Source organism: Silene latifolia, unplaced genomic scaffold (assembly GCF_048544455.1).
Source record: "Silene latifolia isolate original U9 population unplaced genomic scaffold, ASM4854445v1 scaffold_180, whole genome shotgun sequence".
In the NCBI taxonomy this organism is placed as follows: domain Eukaryota; kingdom Viridiplantae; phylum Streptophyta; class Magnoliopsida; order Caryophyllales; family Caryophyllaceae; genus Silene; species Silene latifolia.
This window is the reverse complement of record NW_027413151.1, coordinates 183,598-202,813: the sequence shown is the minus strand read 5'-3', so window position 1 is coordinate 202,813 and position 19,216 is coordinate 183,598. Positions and strand designations below refer to the sequence as shown.

Below are 19,216 nucleotides of genomic sequence, written 5' to 3'. Positions count from 1 at the left end.
AAACTAGTAACCCGAGTCAACCCAAATCTCGAATGTCAAAAATAATGCCATGAATGTCATTATCATGTCATTCCCTTCAAAACATCACTATTTAGAGTTGAAACCGCCTTCGGAACCAAAACCGACTCAGAAACCCGCAACTCGATTCAACCTGAGTCAACCCGAGTCAACCCAAATCTCAAATGTTGAAAATAATGCCATGAATGTCTTTATCATGTCATTTCCATTAAAATGACCCTAATTAGAGTCAAAACCGACACCAAGCCAAAAACCGAGTCGAAATTCAAATCCCGACTCACACGGGTCAAACCCGAGTCAAAGACACAAAATACCTACCCGAAATATCACCCAAGAGGAAGCTTACACGGCTAAGCAACCATCAAAGGCCACAAATCACAACCAACAAAACATTGGTTAGAACAAATGGAAAATCCAAATTTGCGAAAGGGACAATACACCCATTTGTCTCACAAGGTAGCTCGCGCCTAAAAATGGTGTTAGCTTAGCCTCTAAGCAAACTCAACCGACCTACCTCCCCATATTTCTCTATAAATACCACCCTTCACACCCTATAATTCTTACGCGAGAGTCCGCCCCCTCCTTCTCCCATAAACTTCTAGACCCGACTTCCTAAGTCACAAAATTGACACGTGTTTACGACCTACCGATCGTAAACACAAGCCTTACACATTTTGTTTGGTACCGTCGCCGTGCATTCGACCGACCCATTTGACCAACTCAATTTATCAATCAACATGTTTAATTAACATATTTTCAAAACAAAATCCTTTTTTAAGGCACTCTTTTAAACTTCTTTGATCGTGAGTAGTCGCTACGAGAAAACCGTCTCTAAAGTCGTCTACGTCGCTCTAAAGTTTCGTCTCATTTATTTCATGTCTCTAGTATTTTTATGAAATCATCAATACACATATGTTTTTGGCCGAGGGTGTAAATAACTCATTTATTTCATGTCTTTCAAATGTTTCAAATCATTTTTATGACTAAACTATTTTTATAAGTTTATGAGGATGTTACAATTTTTTTTTGGGTTATTTCATGGAATAATCCATCCTATGATTCAATTAATCCATACTAATATTTAACGAGAATAATCTCACATTTAGCAAAACCGAGTTTTAACCCGAGAGAAAACAGCCCTTTTATTTTTGTTTCTTCTTCCTAAATCTATCATACTTCTCGCGCTTCTTTTTCTTAAATCTTCTTCTTCCTTTGGGTTCTTTATTAGTTGTTCTTAATTCAAATTCGTGTTTTTCTTTCTTTCTTCATTTTTCCTCTTTTATTTCATTTCCTCCTTCCCCATTTGTAAAAAGCTCTTTTTTTACCATTTCAAATGTTTCAAATCATTTTTATGACAAACTTATTAGACCATAAATTTCCGGATAATCACCATTGGTTAGTTCCATATCCCAGTGCGGTTTTTAATAAGTTGTGATCACCTTGTTGTGATATTAATTGGTACGGGGCAGAAATTGATTAAAACATTTTCCTGGTTTTGAATTACATTTTTAGAGGATAAATTTTTTTTTATAAGTTAAGGTAACTTTTTTCCGGTCATTTACCATTTTAATTCATTTTTATGATAAACATTTTTTGACCATTTTTTTTTCAAAAATCATTTTTATGATTTTTTTATTACAAAAATCATCCTTGGTTCTTTATACCATGACGGTTTATTCCGTGACTCGATGATGTTATTGGTTAATTACAAATTAAAGGGTATTTTAACCCCCCTTTTATTTTATTTAGCATTTTTCTCATTTGCTTTAATTCGTAAACATATTAGTCATAATTCATAATCATCCTTGGTTCTTTATACCATGTCGGTTTATTCCGAGTACGATGACAAACTTGACTAATTACAAATAAATGAACTTAACATAATTAGTTCAAATCAAACATTTTCCTTTTACACATTTTAATATGCTTTCCAAACTTGCAAATTCGACAACGAATATTACTAACATGATAGTAATTATTCCGAGTCATAGAAACGATATTTGCCATCATTCATCACAAATACGGTTTTAAATAACCTTTTTAACAACCTTTTAAAATGGTTTTAAACAACCTTTTTACAATCCGGAGACGCCTCTTGGTTCGGCTCATGGCTCGCGCCCCAAGGCCTCCTATTTTTATCTTTTATAAACCTGGGCAGAGCCCCTTCCCTCGCCAATAGGCTCGCGCCCCAGTGGGGCTGCCTAGCACTGTTTTGTCTCGTTTTAGCACTTGTCTAGGACGATCCCGATTATGGTTAACCCGAATACGTGACGGATCAGATTGACAAGTTTATGTTTTTACACTTTGTCATTAAACACCCTTTTTCAAATGGATCATGTTAAGCATCATAATCCGAATTTGGTAAATGGATGTTTAATTTCCAATTTCACATGCAAATCAATCCAAATCCAACTTTTGACATCAATTTCATGCTATGTGGATAAACAAACCGACTTAGAAAACTTTCACATGTTAGGTTAAACTTTTTTATGCGCATTCAGGCATTTAAACCGTTTTATCAACTCTTGCACTTAAACAACCACGATCGATCAGTAGAGGCCGCTAACGCGGGCGGGATTGGGTGTCCGATTAAAGGGCTTCCCTACGTACCCTCACCCCTTACTCAGAACCTTTGGATAGTGGATGGCCTTATCCAGGGCGTACGAGAGTCATTTTAGGCATAGAATGCTAAAAGGGGGATAGTGGATGACCTTATCCAGGGCGTATGAGAGTCATTTTAGGCATAGAATGCTAAAAGGGGGACGAGTCCTTATCTTTAGTACCTATGTCAAACACCGCTTTTTGCATTGATTTACCTAGGTATAAAGTGGATTCGAACGGGTTCCAAGCATCCCACAAATGCTTATTGCCGACTCCGAACATCTCAAACATCGTTTCGAGACCTTTACCGAGACGAAACCGACCGATCTAAAACGATCCGGTCGAAAGCATCTGTACGCCGCTGAGCGTGGCTTTTAAAAGACCGCTGCATGTCCACAGATTGGCTTAGCATGCAGGTGGCCCATAACCGCAGATCGGTAGGTGGCCCAAATCCACAGACCGGCTTGTGGCCCCATGTCCACAATAACTATAAACTATAAATTGCTAAGTCTTTCATTAATGCAATAATTATATATTTAGAGAATAACTTGACACATATATATACTTACTATTAGTTTCATGACAAAAAAGTTCAATAAATTAATTGGAGAAAGATTATAAAATAAAATCATTAGCTTTATGGTAAAAAAAAAATATTTTTTGAAATACACACTTATAACTTTATTCGAAGTTATTTCAAAAATATTTTTTGAATTACACATTTATATCTCTTTTTGGGCAGTACTCACCAAAAGAGGAAGGAGGGTTGGAAATAAGAAATAGTATTATTTGGAATCTGGCTGCAACTAGGAAGCTTGATGGTGGATTTATTCTAAAACAGATAGCTTATGGGTTCAATGGATCAACCATGTTTATATGAAGAATGTTCCCTTTAATGAGAACTGCCCTAAAGGAGATATTAGTTGGAATTGAAAGGCTGTTTGTAGAACTATGGACAAGTTAAGTCAAGGTTTTGATATAAATAACTGGTTGGAAGAAGGATACAGTATAACTAAAGGGTATGAATGATTGAGAACTAATTCTAATGTTTGGCTGTCCCAAAGAATTGGAAATGGAATTGGCCCAAATCCCACTTAATTCCAGCCCAGAGTAAATAGAAGCCCTCTCAAATCCCATCCATACCCACGTCATTTCATTTCCACATACACCGCATCTCTCTAAAACTCTCACCTTTGCCGATTTCTTGCCTAATTATCAGAAACCCTAATTTTTCCTACTTCTTCCCTAATCTTTACGATTTCTTGCTGATTTCGCATCAGGTATGAATCAATTTCTTCTTCATTTTCGCGTTAATATTATCGATCATGTTGATTATCGTTCACACAATCAATTAGCCGTTAATTTCAGACTTTTGTGACAGTGTGTATGATTATTTTCAAATAAACATAGTGTTAATCAAGTAGTAGTTTCGATATTGAACGTTTTTGGTGCATGATTCTTCATTTTATTTTATTTTTTTTAATTTATGAAGGAATATCATCAATTGCTTTGATTCATAGTCGTATCTGTTAATTTGATTCGTAGTCGTATCTGTTAACATAGTGCTAATTAAGTAGTAGGTTCGATATTGAATGTGGAGATTATCAAGGGTTCGTAATTGTTATTCTTCTTGGATTAGCCGTGAAATTTGTGGTTATTTTTCATGTATCTCCCTGTACTTTGAATAGATTCTTGAAGTAGTGGGTATTTTAATCGAAGGTAAAAAAATGATTGAGACGGAATATATTGAAGTTTGGGCGGGTATTAAATGTGCAGAATTATGAACATTATAGGGGGTGTTTGGTAAATGGCAGATTGGAAAATTTTCAGCATATTCAAGGCTTTTAGCATGTTTGACTCACCAATCTACTATTTTGAGTGTTTGGTAAATGGCATATTGAAAGAGTAGATTGGAGCTCAATCTACTGTTTTTCAATATGCTTCTCTACCCAGCACATTCACATTAGTAGATTGTGAAATATGAATCCGTCAACAATCTACACATAGATACAACAATCTATTAACCAAAATCTGCTAATTACCAAACACTTCTACTAAATCTGCTAATTAAAATATACTAGTCAAACCTGTTAATCCAATCTATCATTTATAGGGGGTGTTTGGTAAACGGCGGATTGAGAAATTTTCAGCATATTCAAGGCTTTTAGCATGTTTGACTCACTAATCTACTATTTTGAGTGTTTGGTAAATGGCATATTGAAATAGTAGATTGGAGCTTAATCTACTGTTTTCCAATATGCTGCTCTACCCAGCATATTCACATTAGTAGATTGTGAAATATGAATCTGTCAACAATCTACACATAGATACAACAATCTATTAACCAAAATCTGCTAATTACCAAACACTTCTACTAAATCTGCTAATTGAAATATACTAGTCAAACCTGTTAATCCAATCTGTTATTTATAATCTGCTTGACCTATCTGCTTCTACTAATATCAATCTGCTGATTACCAAACAAGGCCAATCTGCTTGACCAATCTGTTTCTGCTAATATCAATCTTCTGATTACCAAACAGGGCCTATGTTTCAAATTGACCGATCCTAGTCCTGTATCTCCTATAGTTTGAATAGATTCTTTGGTGCATGTGTTTTCATTATATAGAAATTGTATGTTGATAGTGATGATCTAAGAGTAGTACATACATATATTAAAAAGTGGGTACATAGGTTTTGTTTTTAATGATGCTATGTTGCTTTCGTAACATTAATTGAAGTTGGTACCTAGCATCTCTTTTTTTTCTTGTTTAGTTGTTGTTATTACTGCTTTTAGTAGCCTCATCTTCAGTAATATCAGTCAGTAGTTCTTCACTGCCTTCTTCACTGACTGCCATGTAACTTTGGTTTCTGTGTGTAAATGTTTTGCGGTGTTTCAGGGTTTGTAGTAGTCAAACCTGGATAAGTTTGTAAGTATGACTTATATAATTTACGATTTTAGGGTTTTTAGGTTGTGAGCTTTAACACAAGGAAAAAATGGCTGACGAATTTAATGGCATTGAGTCAAGGAAGCGTGCTAGGGAAGATTATGATGACGAAGTTGAGTTGTTTCCAATTATTTTCGGTTTTATCAGTGTAATATTATGTTCATGGAGTCAGATTAATTATCGAGAGAAACAAATAGCTTGGTGTGAGCATGAACGTGTTGACAAAAGAAAATATTGGTTGAATTCATTAATGAACGACCGCATATGCCGAGAACAATTGCGAATGGATAGACATTGTTTTGACAAATTGTGTCGTTTTTTGCAAATCAAAGGGGGTTTAAAGAGTACTAGAAATGTCACAATTAAGGAAGTTGTAGCCTATTTTCTTCATATTCTTGGCCATGACTTGAAAAATAGGACTATTGGGTCTGTGTATACTCGATCGGGAGAAACTGTGAGTCGTCATTTTCATATGGTGCTTAGAGCTATGATGAAAATAGGACAATATTACATAAAAGAAAGAGATTCTACTGTATTTTGACACATATAGTAAATGAAAATGGTTTGAAGGGGTTGTCGGAGCGCTTGATGGGACACATATCGAAATGACCGTCTATGCGCAAGGCCGACCTAGATAAAGAAATAGGAAAGGTGATATTACTACTAATGTTTTAGCTACGTGTGATAACAATCTTTGGTTTAGCTATGTTTTGCCGGGTTGGGAAGGTTCAGCATCAGATCGTCGGGTTCTTTATGATGCCCTTTGAAGACCTAATGGTCTAAAACTTGTTCCAAACAAGTATTATCTGGTGGACTTAGGTTATACAAATGGATCGGGTTTCTTAGCTCCTTACAAACGTACTCGGTATCATTTGAACTAATGGAGAGGAAATACCCCAACCAACTACAAAGAACTATTTAATTTGCGTCATTCCTCAGCCTGAAACACCATCGAAAAAGCATTTGATATATTGAAGAAGCGATAGGCTATACTTAGGAAAAGTAGTTTCTATGATAAGAAAACATAAGTTAGAATTATAAATGCCTGTTTCATTCTTCATAATTTTCTGAGGGGTGAAAATATGAATGAGGATGATTTGTTGGCGGAGGTTGATGAAGAATTAGCGAATTCAATCGGAGATGAAACTGAGGTTGAGGATGATGTAGGACTTGTTTCAACAGTGCGCTCGACAGAAGAGTGGAATGCGTTTAGAGATAATTTAGCTTTGAGTATGTTTGCAGAATACCAAGTCCGGAGATCATAAAGGTAAACTTTTGAATGAGTTTCTTTGCCTAATCTGTAGAATATAATTTTGCCAAAGTCCACCCACCAAGAGTCAACTACCCCTTAATATTCCGCTACTGCACTCACTGCACCATAATCAATTCTTGAGGTGAACCTTCCAAAAACCCTCCCAGCTTGGAGTGTACCTCTAGTTTAACAATCAGAATCAATTATAACCAGTGGCTAGTATAAATATATGCATCACTTTACAGCATGACAAACTAAAAAAACCATTGCAGTATATATGAAGGATTAACAAGTACACTCTATTTGTGAAGTGTTTATGCAGTATTGAATTTTGCTCTATCACGTAACATTCTGATCAATGATGCACACTTCTTTTAACAGGTCTGGCCATGAGTAACAAAGGGAAAGCACCTATGTCATCATCAACATAGTCTAAGAAGAGAGGTTATGTAACTTGGACCAAGCAAATGGATGAGACAATGATTGGAGCATTGCATAATCAGTTAAAAGAAGGTAACAAGGCGGATGGTGAATGGAAGCCACAAGCATACCATGCCGTAGCTATGGATGACGATGTCGAGAGTAAAGGGGGTAGTTCAAACAAGTCCATGTCTTCCTCGAAATCAAAGAAGCAAAAGCGTGATAAGTTGGCAGATGCTTTAACAAGTTTTACGGAGGGTTTCCGAGAGTATGTTCAAAGTAAGCCAAAAGAGAATCCAAAACCCACCCCACAAGAAATTCATGATGTCATGAAAAATGTCGAAGGGATTGGCCGACATCAAGTCATGAAGGATACTAGAAAGTTTACGACTGGCCCCTTGTCTGATTTTGAGATGTTGAAGTCACTTGCGAACGATGATAAGCTAGATTGGGTGTTGGAGTGCCTTGGTGCTGGTGATACTGATAGTAGTATTTACTAGTCTTTATTGTCTTTTTCGTGTTAAGCTATGTACCTCTAAGTTTGTAGGATTTAAAATTTGACTCGGATAAATTTGTGAGATTGCTGTGGATTAACACTAGAGTTAAAGATTAATGCTTGTATTTTCGAAAAACAAATGAATTCCAAGAGTCTTCCAAACACTAGTATGGAATTGAAATCTATAATTGAATTCCATGGGTTAACCAAACAACTTTTGGGAATTGGAATTGGAATTGGAATTGGAATTGAATATCTTCATTTCAACTTTCTGGAATTAGATTCATGTAAACAAAATGAATTCTTATTTGCTAAACACTACCTAAGGTTACTTGGCACAAACAGGTTTGGAATAGATGGAGTGTACCAGAGTACAAATTTATTTGTTGGCTAATTACTCGTGAAGCTCTTCAAGTGAAGCACAAATTATGGAGTCTTGGTATGAGACCTGATGCAGAATGCTTGTTGTGTCATGTTGGTATAGAAACTTATACACACTTATTTCAGCAGTGTGTATATAGCAGGAAGTTGTTGAATGGTATATCAGAGGTCCTCCATTTCAGACTGCAGAGTTCAGATTTATAACACTGGTTTGCTGCGAGGAACTGGTCTAAGTTCAGAATGGATATGAGCATAGCTGCAATCATGGCTGTTTATTATAGTAAATGGCTGAAAAGAAATTATGTCAGGCTGAGGGATCACTACTGCATCCTGATATTGAATTGAAGGAAGTTAATAATACTGTAAACTTAGAATTGAGTCCTTTAATGATTTGATTCCAAGTAAGGATGTAGATTGGCTTAAGAGCATTAGGTTTTGAACTTGATGGCTGAAGTTATGTTTGTATGAAATTGTTTAGATTGTAATAGTTTGGTGTTGATCTTAATGAAAGCTTACATTTTCCCTAAAAAAAATTTTATTCGATTCTCTTTGATTATTTTTGAATTTCAATTTTTTTTTGTTATATATCAAAATATAATGGAGTGAAATATTAATAATTAATGAGGTGTTGACTTAAACTGTATAAGTAACTCCCTTACAAACCTCTCGATATATATATATATACACACATTGTGCATGCATTGCCCCATATACTATTAGTTCTGATCAAAGCAAGCAACTGCAAAAGAACATGGCAAAACTAAGATTTTTTTTTTTTTTTTAAATAATGCTTGCCCTTTTTTTTAGAAAACTGTTGAAATTAGGAAAATAATTTTTTTGTTATTTTGCATAGCCTTTTAATATGAACCAAAGCACAAGGGATACCTATTAGACTATGATTTGTCATAGACCTGACATATGAATCTAGCGGTTCGGGCATGTCAATAGGTTGAAGGATGAATCAGACTTACCGTGCATCCATTGCGTGGAATCTATACTAGTATTGATCAAAATAAGCAAATAAAAAGAACACGGCAGAAATTAACAAAAAAAAAAAATTAAATAATGCTCGATAATTTTTTTTAGAAAACTGTTCAAATTAGGAAAATGATTTTTTTGTTAGTTTCCATAGCGACTTTTAATTTAAACCTAAGGACAAGGAAAACTAATAGACCATGATTTGTCATAGTCCTGACATAATAATCTAGCGGTTCAGTCATGGCAACATACCGGTTGTAGGACGATTCAGGCTTAGAGTCACTAGTAAACCGAACAAGATAAAGGAGTCGTGATGCTAGATTAAAAGAAGTACGGATAAAAACAAGCAGAATTTTTTTTCAAATAATGCTTGATAATATTTTTTTAGAAAACTGTTCAAATTAGGGAAATGATTTTTTTTTGCCAGCCGTAAGCACGTGATTTTTTTGTTATTTTGTACAGCAACTTTTAACTTAAATCTAAAGACAAGGCAAACTATTAGACGATGATTTGTAGAATCTAGCGGTTCAAGCATGACAACAGGCCGGTTGCAGGACGATTTAGACTTACGTGAGTCACTGATAAACCGAACAAGATAAAGCAGGAAATGAAGGTTTATCAAGTAACTCGAAAGTAAGAATTAAGCATGTGCTTAATATGATATATTAATATGTCCTAACTACTTCTTAGGAGGCTCTAACAAAATGACTCATTGGTTAACTAGATTTAAGGAAATACGCCATGATGGAGGAGAAATATTAACAACTAAGCTAACAAATAAGTAATGATTCCTATAGATGATAAAGCACACTAGATGGAAACTTTGTGATAAGCATAAAGCTAGGTGTCGGAAATGTTAGAATTAAGCTACTAAATTAGATATTTATAAACCAAACTCGACTTTACACTATGCAATAAAAATAGTAGTAAAGGGAAGTAAGGGTCGAATCCAAGAGAAGGGATTAAGACTAGAAGCTTGTATTAGACTAATGACAATGAACAAAACACAAGACTAAACACAAACTATGGATATTAACAATGGACAACAATTGAGACACGTAAGAGGAGAATTCGCATGGAGAAAACAAGTGACAAAATGGAAATGATGTGATTTTTCCTAAGAAACAAGGCAACAAACACTTGGTATGCAAGCAACAATTATAAGAGATGAAAACTTGGTATAATCCTACAAGCATCAACATTTCTCAAAGCAAGACTCTTTTCTCTCCAATTTCATTCACCCAACAACAATCCTCAAGAAATTGATCACCACTATCTAAGCCAGCAATGATAATGGTACTTAAACTACAATTTCCAACACTAAGCCATGTAAGAATTGTAGCCAAGAGCATGAAGAACACAACCAAGAGGAAAGTAAATGGGATATCAAAAGAGCATGTCTAAGCCAACAAACCCAATGATACAAACAATTTCTTTTCACAAAGATTGATACTCTAAGCCAAGATAACAATAATTATGAGATGCTTCAACAAGTTATCACAAAAGTAAGGACCTTTGCAACAAATAAGCAATAGATGAACATTAAAGTGGAAAGGGTAATTACTTCTCATAACAAAACATTCATCATCGCATTCAAACTTAGAAATTGAAATAAATGAAAGATTAGAGAGTAAAGAGTCAATACAATGATAAAGTCGAAGACTTGAAATGGATTACACCAAGCAAGAAAGGATTTAGCCTTCCATAGTCTTCATAAACCCAAAATACAAAGAAAGATTACAACTTGAATAAGAAAGTCTTCTAAATTATTACAAGCTTCAAACCCTAAATGATGAGATTAGATGAGATGATATGATGTTGTATGATGTTTCCAGGTCTTCAAACTCTTGGGTATATATAGGGCTGCACGAAAACCTAAAAAGATTTCCGCTTAAGAAGCCCAAAAGAAGATTAGAAGGCCCCGTAAAACAGAGCTGCGCAGCCTGCGCAAAAACGTTGTTGCCTACGCAATCGTGCGCAGCTGCGCACCATGTTTGCGCAGCCTGCGCCTGGGCTCGCACTTTGGACTTCTAATTTCCAAGAACTAGACCTCTTCAATTATTCTCATTTCTTCTAATCTTCACTCCTCACTTCTCCCAGCTGGATATTAGGCCATGTGTGAGCCGCTTGTGCCTTAGCTTGACCGTTGAAAGGTTCTCCTTGATCCTCGGGTTCCGTGCATCAAAATCAATTATAAAATCGAGGTAAAATGGACAAGTTGCCACATCATAACCGATTATCAAATACTAGGAAAAGCATACTTAAAAACACATATTAAAAGACACGAGGGTGATAAAATCACCCTCTTAAACTGACACAAAACACTACTATCAATCTCCCCTACACTTAGACTTTTGCTAGTCCCGAGCAAAACCCAAAATAAGCCAATATATATTCTACAAGAGAGTGTAGGAGTGAATGATCACTCTTCCCTTACCTCTTCTTTCTTATATCTCTCTCTTACACAATCCACCAATTAAGAAGAAAAGAACTTTACTCAAATTTTAACACATCATCTTCACTCGCTCCCCCGCCTTATATCTCCCTCAAACAAGGACACGACACACCACCAACCCAACTCATAACTCAACTCCACCCTTCTTATATCACCAAAGTAGTAATGGTCACTCTTGCCTTATCCCAAGGCAATAGCAAAGTGACCTCTCATCCTCCTATCAATCACAACTCATCACTACTTATAACACCCCCTTATCACTCCATGTAAATGCAAGATCATGCTACTTGGTTGGCCAAACACCCTTAAGAATCAACAACTCAAGTAGCCAATCGGAAAGACCACCAATTTGAAGCAAATTTTTGTGACACAACAAGAAATTAACTCCTAAAACTAGCCTCCTTCCAAGACCCTCCTTATCACTCCCTTCTTGTCCTTTCATATTTTTGGTGTTGCTTTTTCAATTTTTTTTATTTTTTCATTTTTTTTGTTGAAAATCCCTCATTTTGCCCAACGTGCCCTTTCGGGTTTTCACCTTAGCTTTTCCTTTCCTCTCATAGTGGCTCGCAACTCAATTTTTCATTTTGTCCGGAACGCCCTTTCGGGTTTTCATTCCGTCCTCGGCCACCTTCCCAATCTTGCCTTAGGTGCCCACCCTTGTGGGTTTTCACCTAGCCGGGATTTCGTTCTTTTTTTTTTTTTTTTTTTTATATATATTCTTGCATTGAAAAAAGAGCAATTTACATATATTACACTCACTCACTCCCCCACACTTAAATCTCACATTGTCCTCAATGTGGAGGAGTGCCAAATTCTTCAAAAATAGTTGTGGGAGGGGCCCGAGCCTTCACCTTGCTCATATGCCCCTCGGTTTCCTCTTCTTCTTTCTCTTCTTTCTCTTTCTTTCCTTGCCCTCTCATGGGCGTCATCCACTTGTTGTTGATTTATGATGGGTTGGTATTGAGGTTCATGATGGTGTAGAGACATGTCAAAGAGGCCTCGAATGAGGCCAAAGGAATCCTCTTGAGCTTGGGCGTCATGGTAGGAATCTTCAAGGTATTGGTGGTGCCTTTCATTTTACACCCCAAATTGTTGACTAACTTGTTCCCTCCACTCATTTTGGCTTTGCCACATATCTTGATTCTCCGCCCAAACCTTGGCTTGTTGTTGTTGCCAAGTATAGGACTCCCCTCTTGTCTTTTAACAATCCCTTTAAGCGTTCTTCTTTGAGGCAATTCGGCCTCATCCCCCAACCTTTTGTGCTCCTCAAAGGCATGTTGAAACTGTTCCAAGCTCTCCAACCTTGGCCCATGTTGTTGTTGCCAAGTATGAGAGCTCTCAACCCTCCCACTTATAGTTGCCAAGGTTCCTCGGGTATCTTCAAAGTATTGAAACATTTGATGTTGCCTAGGTTCCATGGTGGGATTTGAGGAACACCTGGATTCATACATAGGGGTATCTTGAGGTGGTTGGTAGGATGAAGGGATGTGGCGGGTATCATAAAATCCCCTTTCAATAATCTCAACCTCTCTTTCCTTCATATGTTGGGGACCATGGGATGGCTCAATGGCTCTTCTCTTGTGCACTCTTTGTGGGTGTGGGTTGGGTAGGTTTCCCTCGGCGGGACAATAGAAGTCTCGGGCTCTCAACCCACTTAGAAGGGGGCCATTCATGGGTGGCCTCATGTGTTGTACATCCCCTTCCCCCAACCAATAACAACTCCATGGGAGAGTGTCCAAGACTTTGATCATGTGGTTCTCAACTAACCCCTCTTCATTGTATAGGTTGTTGCCCCACACCCTAGGTTAGTCTTCGGGAATGTTACCCACCAAGCTAGCCACAAAGAGGGTGACTAATCCCCCACAATTTATGCTCCCCTTTTTCTCCCTATGCTTAGCCGCACTCACCACAAAGAGCCTTGCCCAATCCGGTACCCCCTCCCCCTCGGGTAACATTGCCCATATGCACTCACGCACACCATCATTGAGTTTTGTTTGCTCCCCCATCGAAAAGAAGAAACAAGATATCATCCGGGTAAGGATGCGGATGGGGGGGTTTGTGATGGCGGAGGTTTTGTCATTATTTGTCATATGAGTCTTCCACGTGAGGCCAACCCGTACATCATTCAATGCCGTTCATTGTGGGTTAATGGAGGAGGGTGGTCTAGTGACTCTAATGATTTCCCTCACCCTTTCAAAAGTGAGAGTATGCCACACTTTATTCAACCGTAAGTTTACCCTTGCACTCTCCTTTTCCCCCGTGACATGTAAGGTAGCTAGGAATTCCAAAGTATAGGCGGGGTAAGTGTTAAGTTGAAGGTTCATGTACCTCTCAAGCCCCACATTGGTTAGGAAAGCAGAGGTTTGGTCATAAATTCCCATATCCCTCAATGTCCCGGGGTGAAGAAATTTTGATACATGTAAAGGTTTGCTCTCAAGGGCCTTGAAGAAATTTTTGGATTGTGTGGGCAAACCCTCATCCCCCCGAAAAGCTTTAGGTGGTGGTGGTGGTGCATCAGATTGTGCTTGAGTGGAGGATTCACCTCTCTTCTTTGATTTCCCTTTTCCAATTCCGAAAACCATTTTTCTTGTCCAACAAAAGTTTCAAAAGACACTTAAAACCACCAAAAACTAAAAAATTGTCTATGGGGCAATTCAACAAACACCTATGTGCACTAGCAAAAACTTGCTTGTTTAAGGTGGTTATGTCGAATTGTTCCTTCCCTAACAGAAAATCTTTGACAACAATCCACAATAATCAACAAAAGCAAGAATTTAACCCAACTAACTAATGTAAATCGGATTAAACTAATGTGAAACAAAGAAAGTAGAGGAAAGTTGTTATACCTCCCCGGAACTTCTCAAACTTGCTTGAATAATGATGGATGTTACGTAAAAATCCCCTTGTGACCCGTAAATCCACTTGTAAAAGCTTCAAATTGACCCGGAAAATTTTAGGGTTCTTGGGGAATATGGGGATTTTGTCAGAAATTTGGTGTTTTGATTGTGTTTTTCACGGCACAATCGAATTATATGAAGAATTTGGTGAACGGATTTGAGGGTTGATGATGAAATGAGGTAATTTGATGGGTTTTGGAGTGATTGAGAGTGGGTATTAGGGTTTTTTTCCCTCGATGAAAGGGTGTGTATAATGATGAATATGACGGGATTGGGAAAGGTAAAGAAGCGGAAATCAGACCTGCACAGGCTGCGCAATTTTTGGTCTTGCCTGCGCAATCGGGCGCAGCTGCGCAGACCCTTTACGCAGGCTGCGCACCAACTCGCAGTTTTGCTCCTAATTCCTTTTAATTCCCATTTTCATACTTAGCCAAATTTGGCCCCCTTTTTCCTTGTTCCCCTTTCTTTGCTTCTTCCAATGAACTTGTACATTAAACCCGGCTCTCATCTCCTCTTGGATACGCCTTCCAAGAGGGTTTTTGTGAACCCCCGCTATAACGCGGAAAATATAGCTTATAAATTCAAGCGGAAATTAGGAATTTTTTTGAAACTTTTAAAGTTTAAAGAGCGGATTCATTAAAACCTAAAACATAAGTAGAGAATGCGGAAATAAATATTTAAATTATACAAACGTGGTAGTCAAGGTGAGGGAAAATATATCCCTCAAATGATAAATGATAAAAGGTGAGTCTAAGCAATTCTACTAAACCGACTACTAGTCCAAGGTGCTCGCTAGCTCACACGTCTAAACCCCACAAATGCATCTTCACAAACCTGTCATTCATGTAAACATGAAAGCCACAGTCAGTGGGGAGTAACTCAGGGTTCTCCCAGCCACATTATGTCAATACGAACATAACAAAGAACATGAACAAATAATCATATTAGATAAGTTATGAGTGAATCGACTTATAACTAAACATGGGATTATACGTGTTTAACCCAACAAGGATAAAAGAAATGATGGAATAAACAAGTAAGGCATAAGCAACAATAAAATCAACGGAGAAGAAAGACAAGGAAACAGACACGACCACTTAGCCACGAGCACGTATTTCGAGGAGATATGACCAAAGTAACCATCCAAATAATGCAAGACATTTACTACTCTTAGACTATAATTTCCCCGGGTAGGACTACGATAATGATACGGTCCTAGTCTAAATCTGCAGATTCTCGGGTGTACATCCCGATTCGACGTGCGCCAGCACATCACGCACCCAAGACTCGACTACTCATGGAGATCGAGTACCCCCATCGCCAGAACAGCACGAAAGTGGGGGAAAGACTAAGATAAGACTCACTTGCCAGCACAGCACGAGTGGCCCAAAACCACACTTGCCAGAACAACACAAGTAGGCCAAACCCGTACTTGCCAGAACAGCACAAGTAGGGCGTAAATGCATGTCAAGCACATATGATGGTATTATGGCATTTCTACAAGAATACGACTCACAAGTGTAAGACCAACACAAAGTGTAGACGGAGTATCCGACTTAGAGGCTACCTTGAAAGCATGTCCGAGATACCACACACAAGACTACATCATAGACCCCAACCTCCTGGTAGGACGACGATCATATCGCAACTAGAGGTCTTATAGCTCACCTCTAGTATCCGATAGGACCAAGACTCAGAGACGGGATTATTAACGTCACATTCATACTTATAGCTTGCGTCTGGCCATAAGTACGGATAGGAATATCAATCCCGACGATCATATCGTAACTAGAGGGCCTATGGCTCACCCCTAGTGTCCGATAGGACCAAGACTCACACAACCGAACAATACTAGACATTATTAAGAATACGACTCACTACAAAAAACTATTTATAATAAATATCTCATACTTGCATTATGTTAATAAATATTCCATTTTATAATTTAACATGCCGGTTAAATACAATATAATAAGCGATAATGACTAATTTACGTTATGTGCAATCTACAGGATAAATGTGACCAACTCAAGCGACTCCTTTATGAGCCCATCAAACAAGTCATAAAAACCAAATACTTGAAGTCACAGGAAATCCATCAAGTTAATCATGCAAAGTCCAACCATGTAATCATGTGAAGTCCAACATTTAAAACATAACAAGCTCAAAAGGAGGAAGTATGTAAATTTCCCATATAAATTATAGTGAACCCAATCTATAAAATATAGTGAGCGGTTATGAATAAACGTTTCATTTCTCATTTACATGTTACTTGAACAAAGTATAAATAACCGATAACAAATGAATTAACTAATACGGAACACGAGGCAAAACGTAAACAAACCAAAATCCGAACCACCCATAAGCATATACGAGTCAACAAGGGAAAACTGTGGTCATGATACGAATAAAAAGCATATACAACCATCATACACAAAGGATATATATATTTATAGAACTTGAAACGGTAAAACGGGCGCCATTTACTCATACGGACTCCGAATCGAGTGATTCATGTGGCTAACCCACCTAATTTTTCGACGCCGGTCCATCTGTCATATTTTCAGTGGCATTGGAAGTCGCACCGGTCAAATACAACGGGTTCCAGGCCAACACGGGTCACCCAAAATAGTCTAAAAAATGCAACTTTAGCAAGCTAAATGGAATCGTCTCAAAACCGAAACTTTAAGCAAGTAATGATACTAGTGACATATAACAATAACCACATCTAATTACCCGTCTCATAAGAAAGCCAAGGATACCATCTTTACTCAATTTAAGCAAGTAAATCTTGTATAAATCCATCTTAAACAACTACACATATAATCTCATAAGAATCACAATTACTAGCTTATAACAATAAAACATAACATATAAACATAAAAATGACATAATACCGAGTAACCCATCACCGTTACCTCATTATTTTTTCAAAATGCAAGATTCCGACTCAAAAGCATGCCGGTTGCCCAAAAGGAAGCTCAAGAACCGAGTTCCCAAGTAAGACCTCGAAAATCGTGCCACAAATGTTACGGCCAGCAGCAAGGGTGAGGGAAAGTCAAGATATTTCTTACCTAGGAAGATGGAGGTCGAGGAGAGGAAGAGATAGGCGTGAAAATCGTTGAAAACCGATAAGAAACGAAGGTTTTATGGCCATTTTAGTGAAGGAGGTGGAAGTTGTGTAACAATGGTGTTGTAGTTGTGTGTTTGTTGCTGAAAAATGAATGGTGGAGGGAGAAGATAGGGTTTAAGCTCTTATATGGGTGGAAGGAAAAGAGTAGGATGAAGGCCCAAAGTTATCTTAGGCTCAAACTATCATTTTAAGTTGATTTTACCCTAAAATATAACCCGGACCTACTACAAACTTTAGACGGATATTTTTTTTTATCAACATTAATATTATTTTACATGTAAAGCCGCATTTTTATAAAAAAGATTTTAAAATACAAATAAAATAATAAAATGGCTAATTAAATTATAAATGCCAAAACGGAAAATTCGTGGGGTGTTACAGTTTTTGCAAATTACTACATCATTTAAGAAACCTCAAGTGCTTTTTAAATTTCAATGCAAATTAAATTAGTTAAAACGTAATTAAAATGCAAGGAAATAAATTACGGTAATGAACTACACTAGGAAAGCAATTAATTGGAGATAGAATATTTACAAATTTGCCGTTATTTAATGTCGATGGCTCGACATAATGCTTCATGAGGATTAATCTTTGTAAACGGGATCCTCTAATCGAATCTCTTCTTCTTCTTCAAGGCCTTGCATTCCTTCATGGTAGACTTTGATTCGTTGTCCATTAACTTTAATCAACTTTTCCAAGTTGGGAGTCTCTACATCCACCGCCCCATGTGGATGTACTTTCTTGAAAATGTAAGGACCGAACCACCGAGATCGCAACTTGCCCGGAAAAAGTTTGAACCGATTTTGGAACACAAGGACCTTGTCTCCTTCCTTAAAGCTTCTTCGGGATATCATCTTGTCATGCCATATCCGAGCTTTTTCCTTGTAAATCACGGCGTTGTCATAAGAGTCTAACCGGATTTCTTCCATTTCTTGAATTTGCAACTTCCGGTGCAACCCCGCTTCATCCACACTTTGATTGAAGGACTTGATAGCCCAATAGGCTTTGTGCTCAACTTCCACCGGGAGGTGGCATGTCTTCCCATATATGAGACGATAGGGAGACATGCCAATAGGAGTCTTATACGCCGTGTGATATGACCATAATGCATCATCCAACCGCTTGCTCCAATCCTTCCGGTCCGGGTTCACCGTTTTCTCAAGGATCCCTTAAATCCCACAATTGGACACTTCCGCTTGCCCGTTTGTTTTAGGGTGATAAGCGATGGAGACCTTATGAAGGACTCCATATTTCTTCAACAATCCTTGAATAACCTGGTTGAAAAAGTGCGTCCCCCTATCACTTATGATAGCCCTTTGGGAAACCAAATCTTGAGAAGATAAAGCTTTGAATAAAGCTAGACACGGTCTTGGCATCATCAACTCTTGTGGAGAACGCCTTCACCCACTTCGAGACATAGTCAACCGCAAGCAAGATATAAAGAAACCCACTTGAATTCGGAAAGGGATCCATGAAGTCGATCCCCCACACGTCAAATACTTCACAAAAGAGGATAGGTTGTTGGGGCATCTCGTGCCGTCGAGAGATGTTTCCACATCGTTGACACCGATCACACGTCTTCACATAAGCTTGAGCATCCCGGAAAATATTTGGCCAATAGAACCCACACTCCAAAA

General features: G+C 37.7%; 1 protein-coding gene across 1 annotated transcript; it reads right to left on the bottom strand.

The window, feature by feature from the left end:
• Positions 1-18,163: 18,163 nt before the first annotated feature.
• LOC141638112 (uncharacterized) lies at positions 18,164-18,646 on the bottom strand. Its single transcript, XM_074447539.1, has one exon. It carries the CDS (start codon positions 18,644-18,646, stop codon positions 18,164-18,166), a length of 483 nt encoding a protein of 160 aa, XP_074303640.1.
• Between the last annotated feature and the right edge of the window lie 570 nt (positions 18,647-19,216).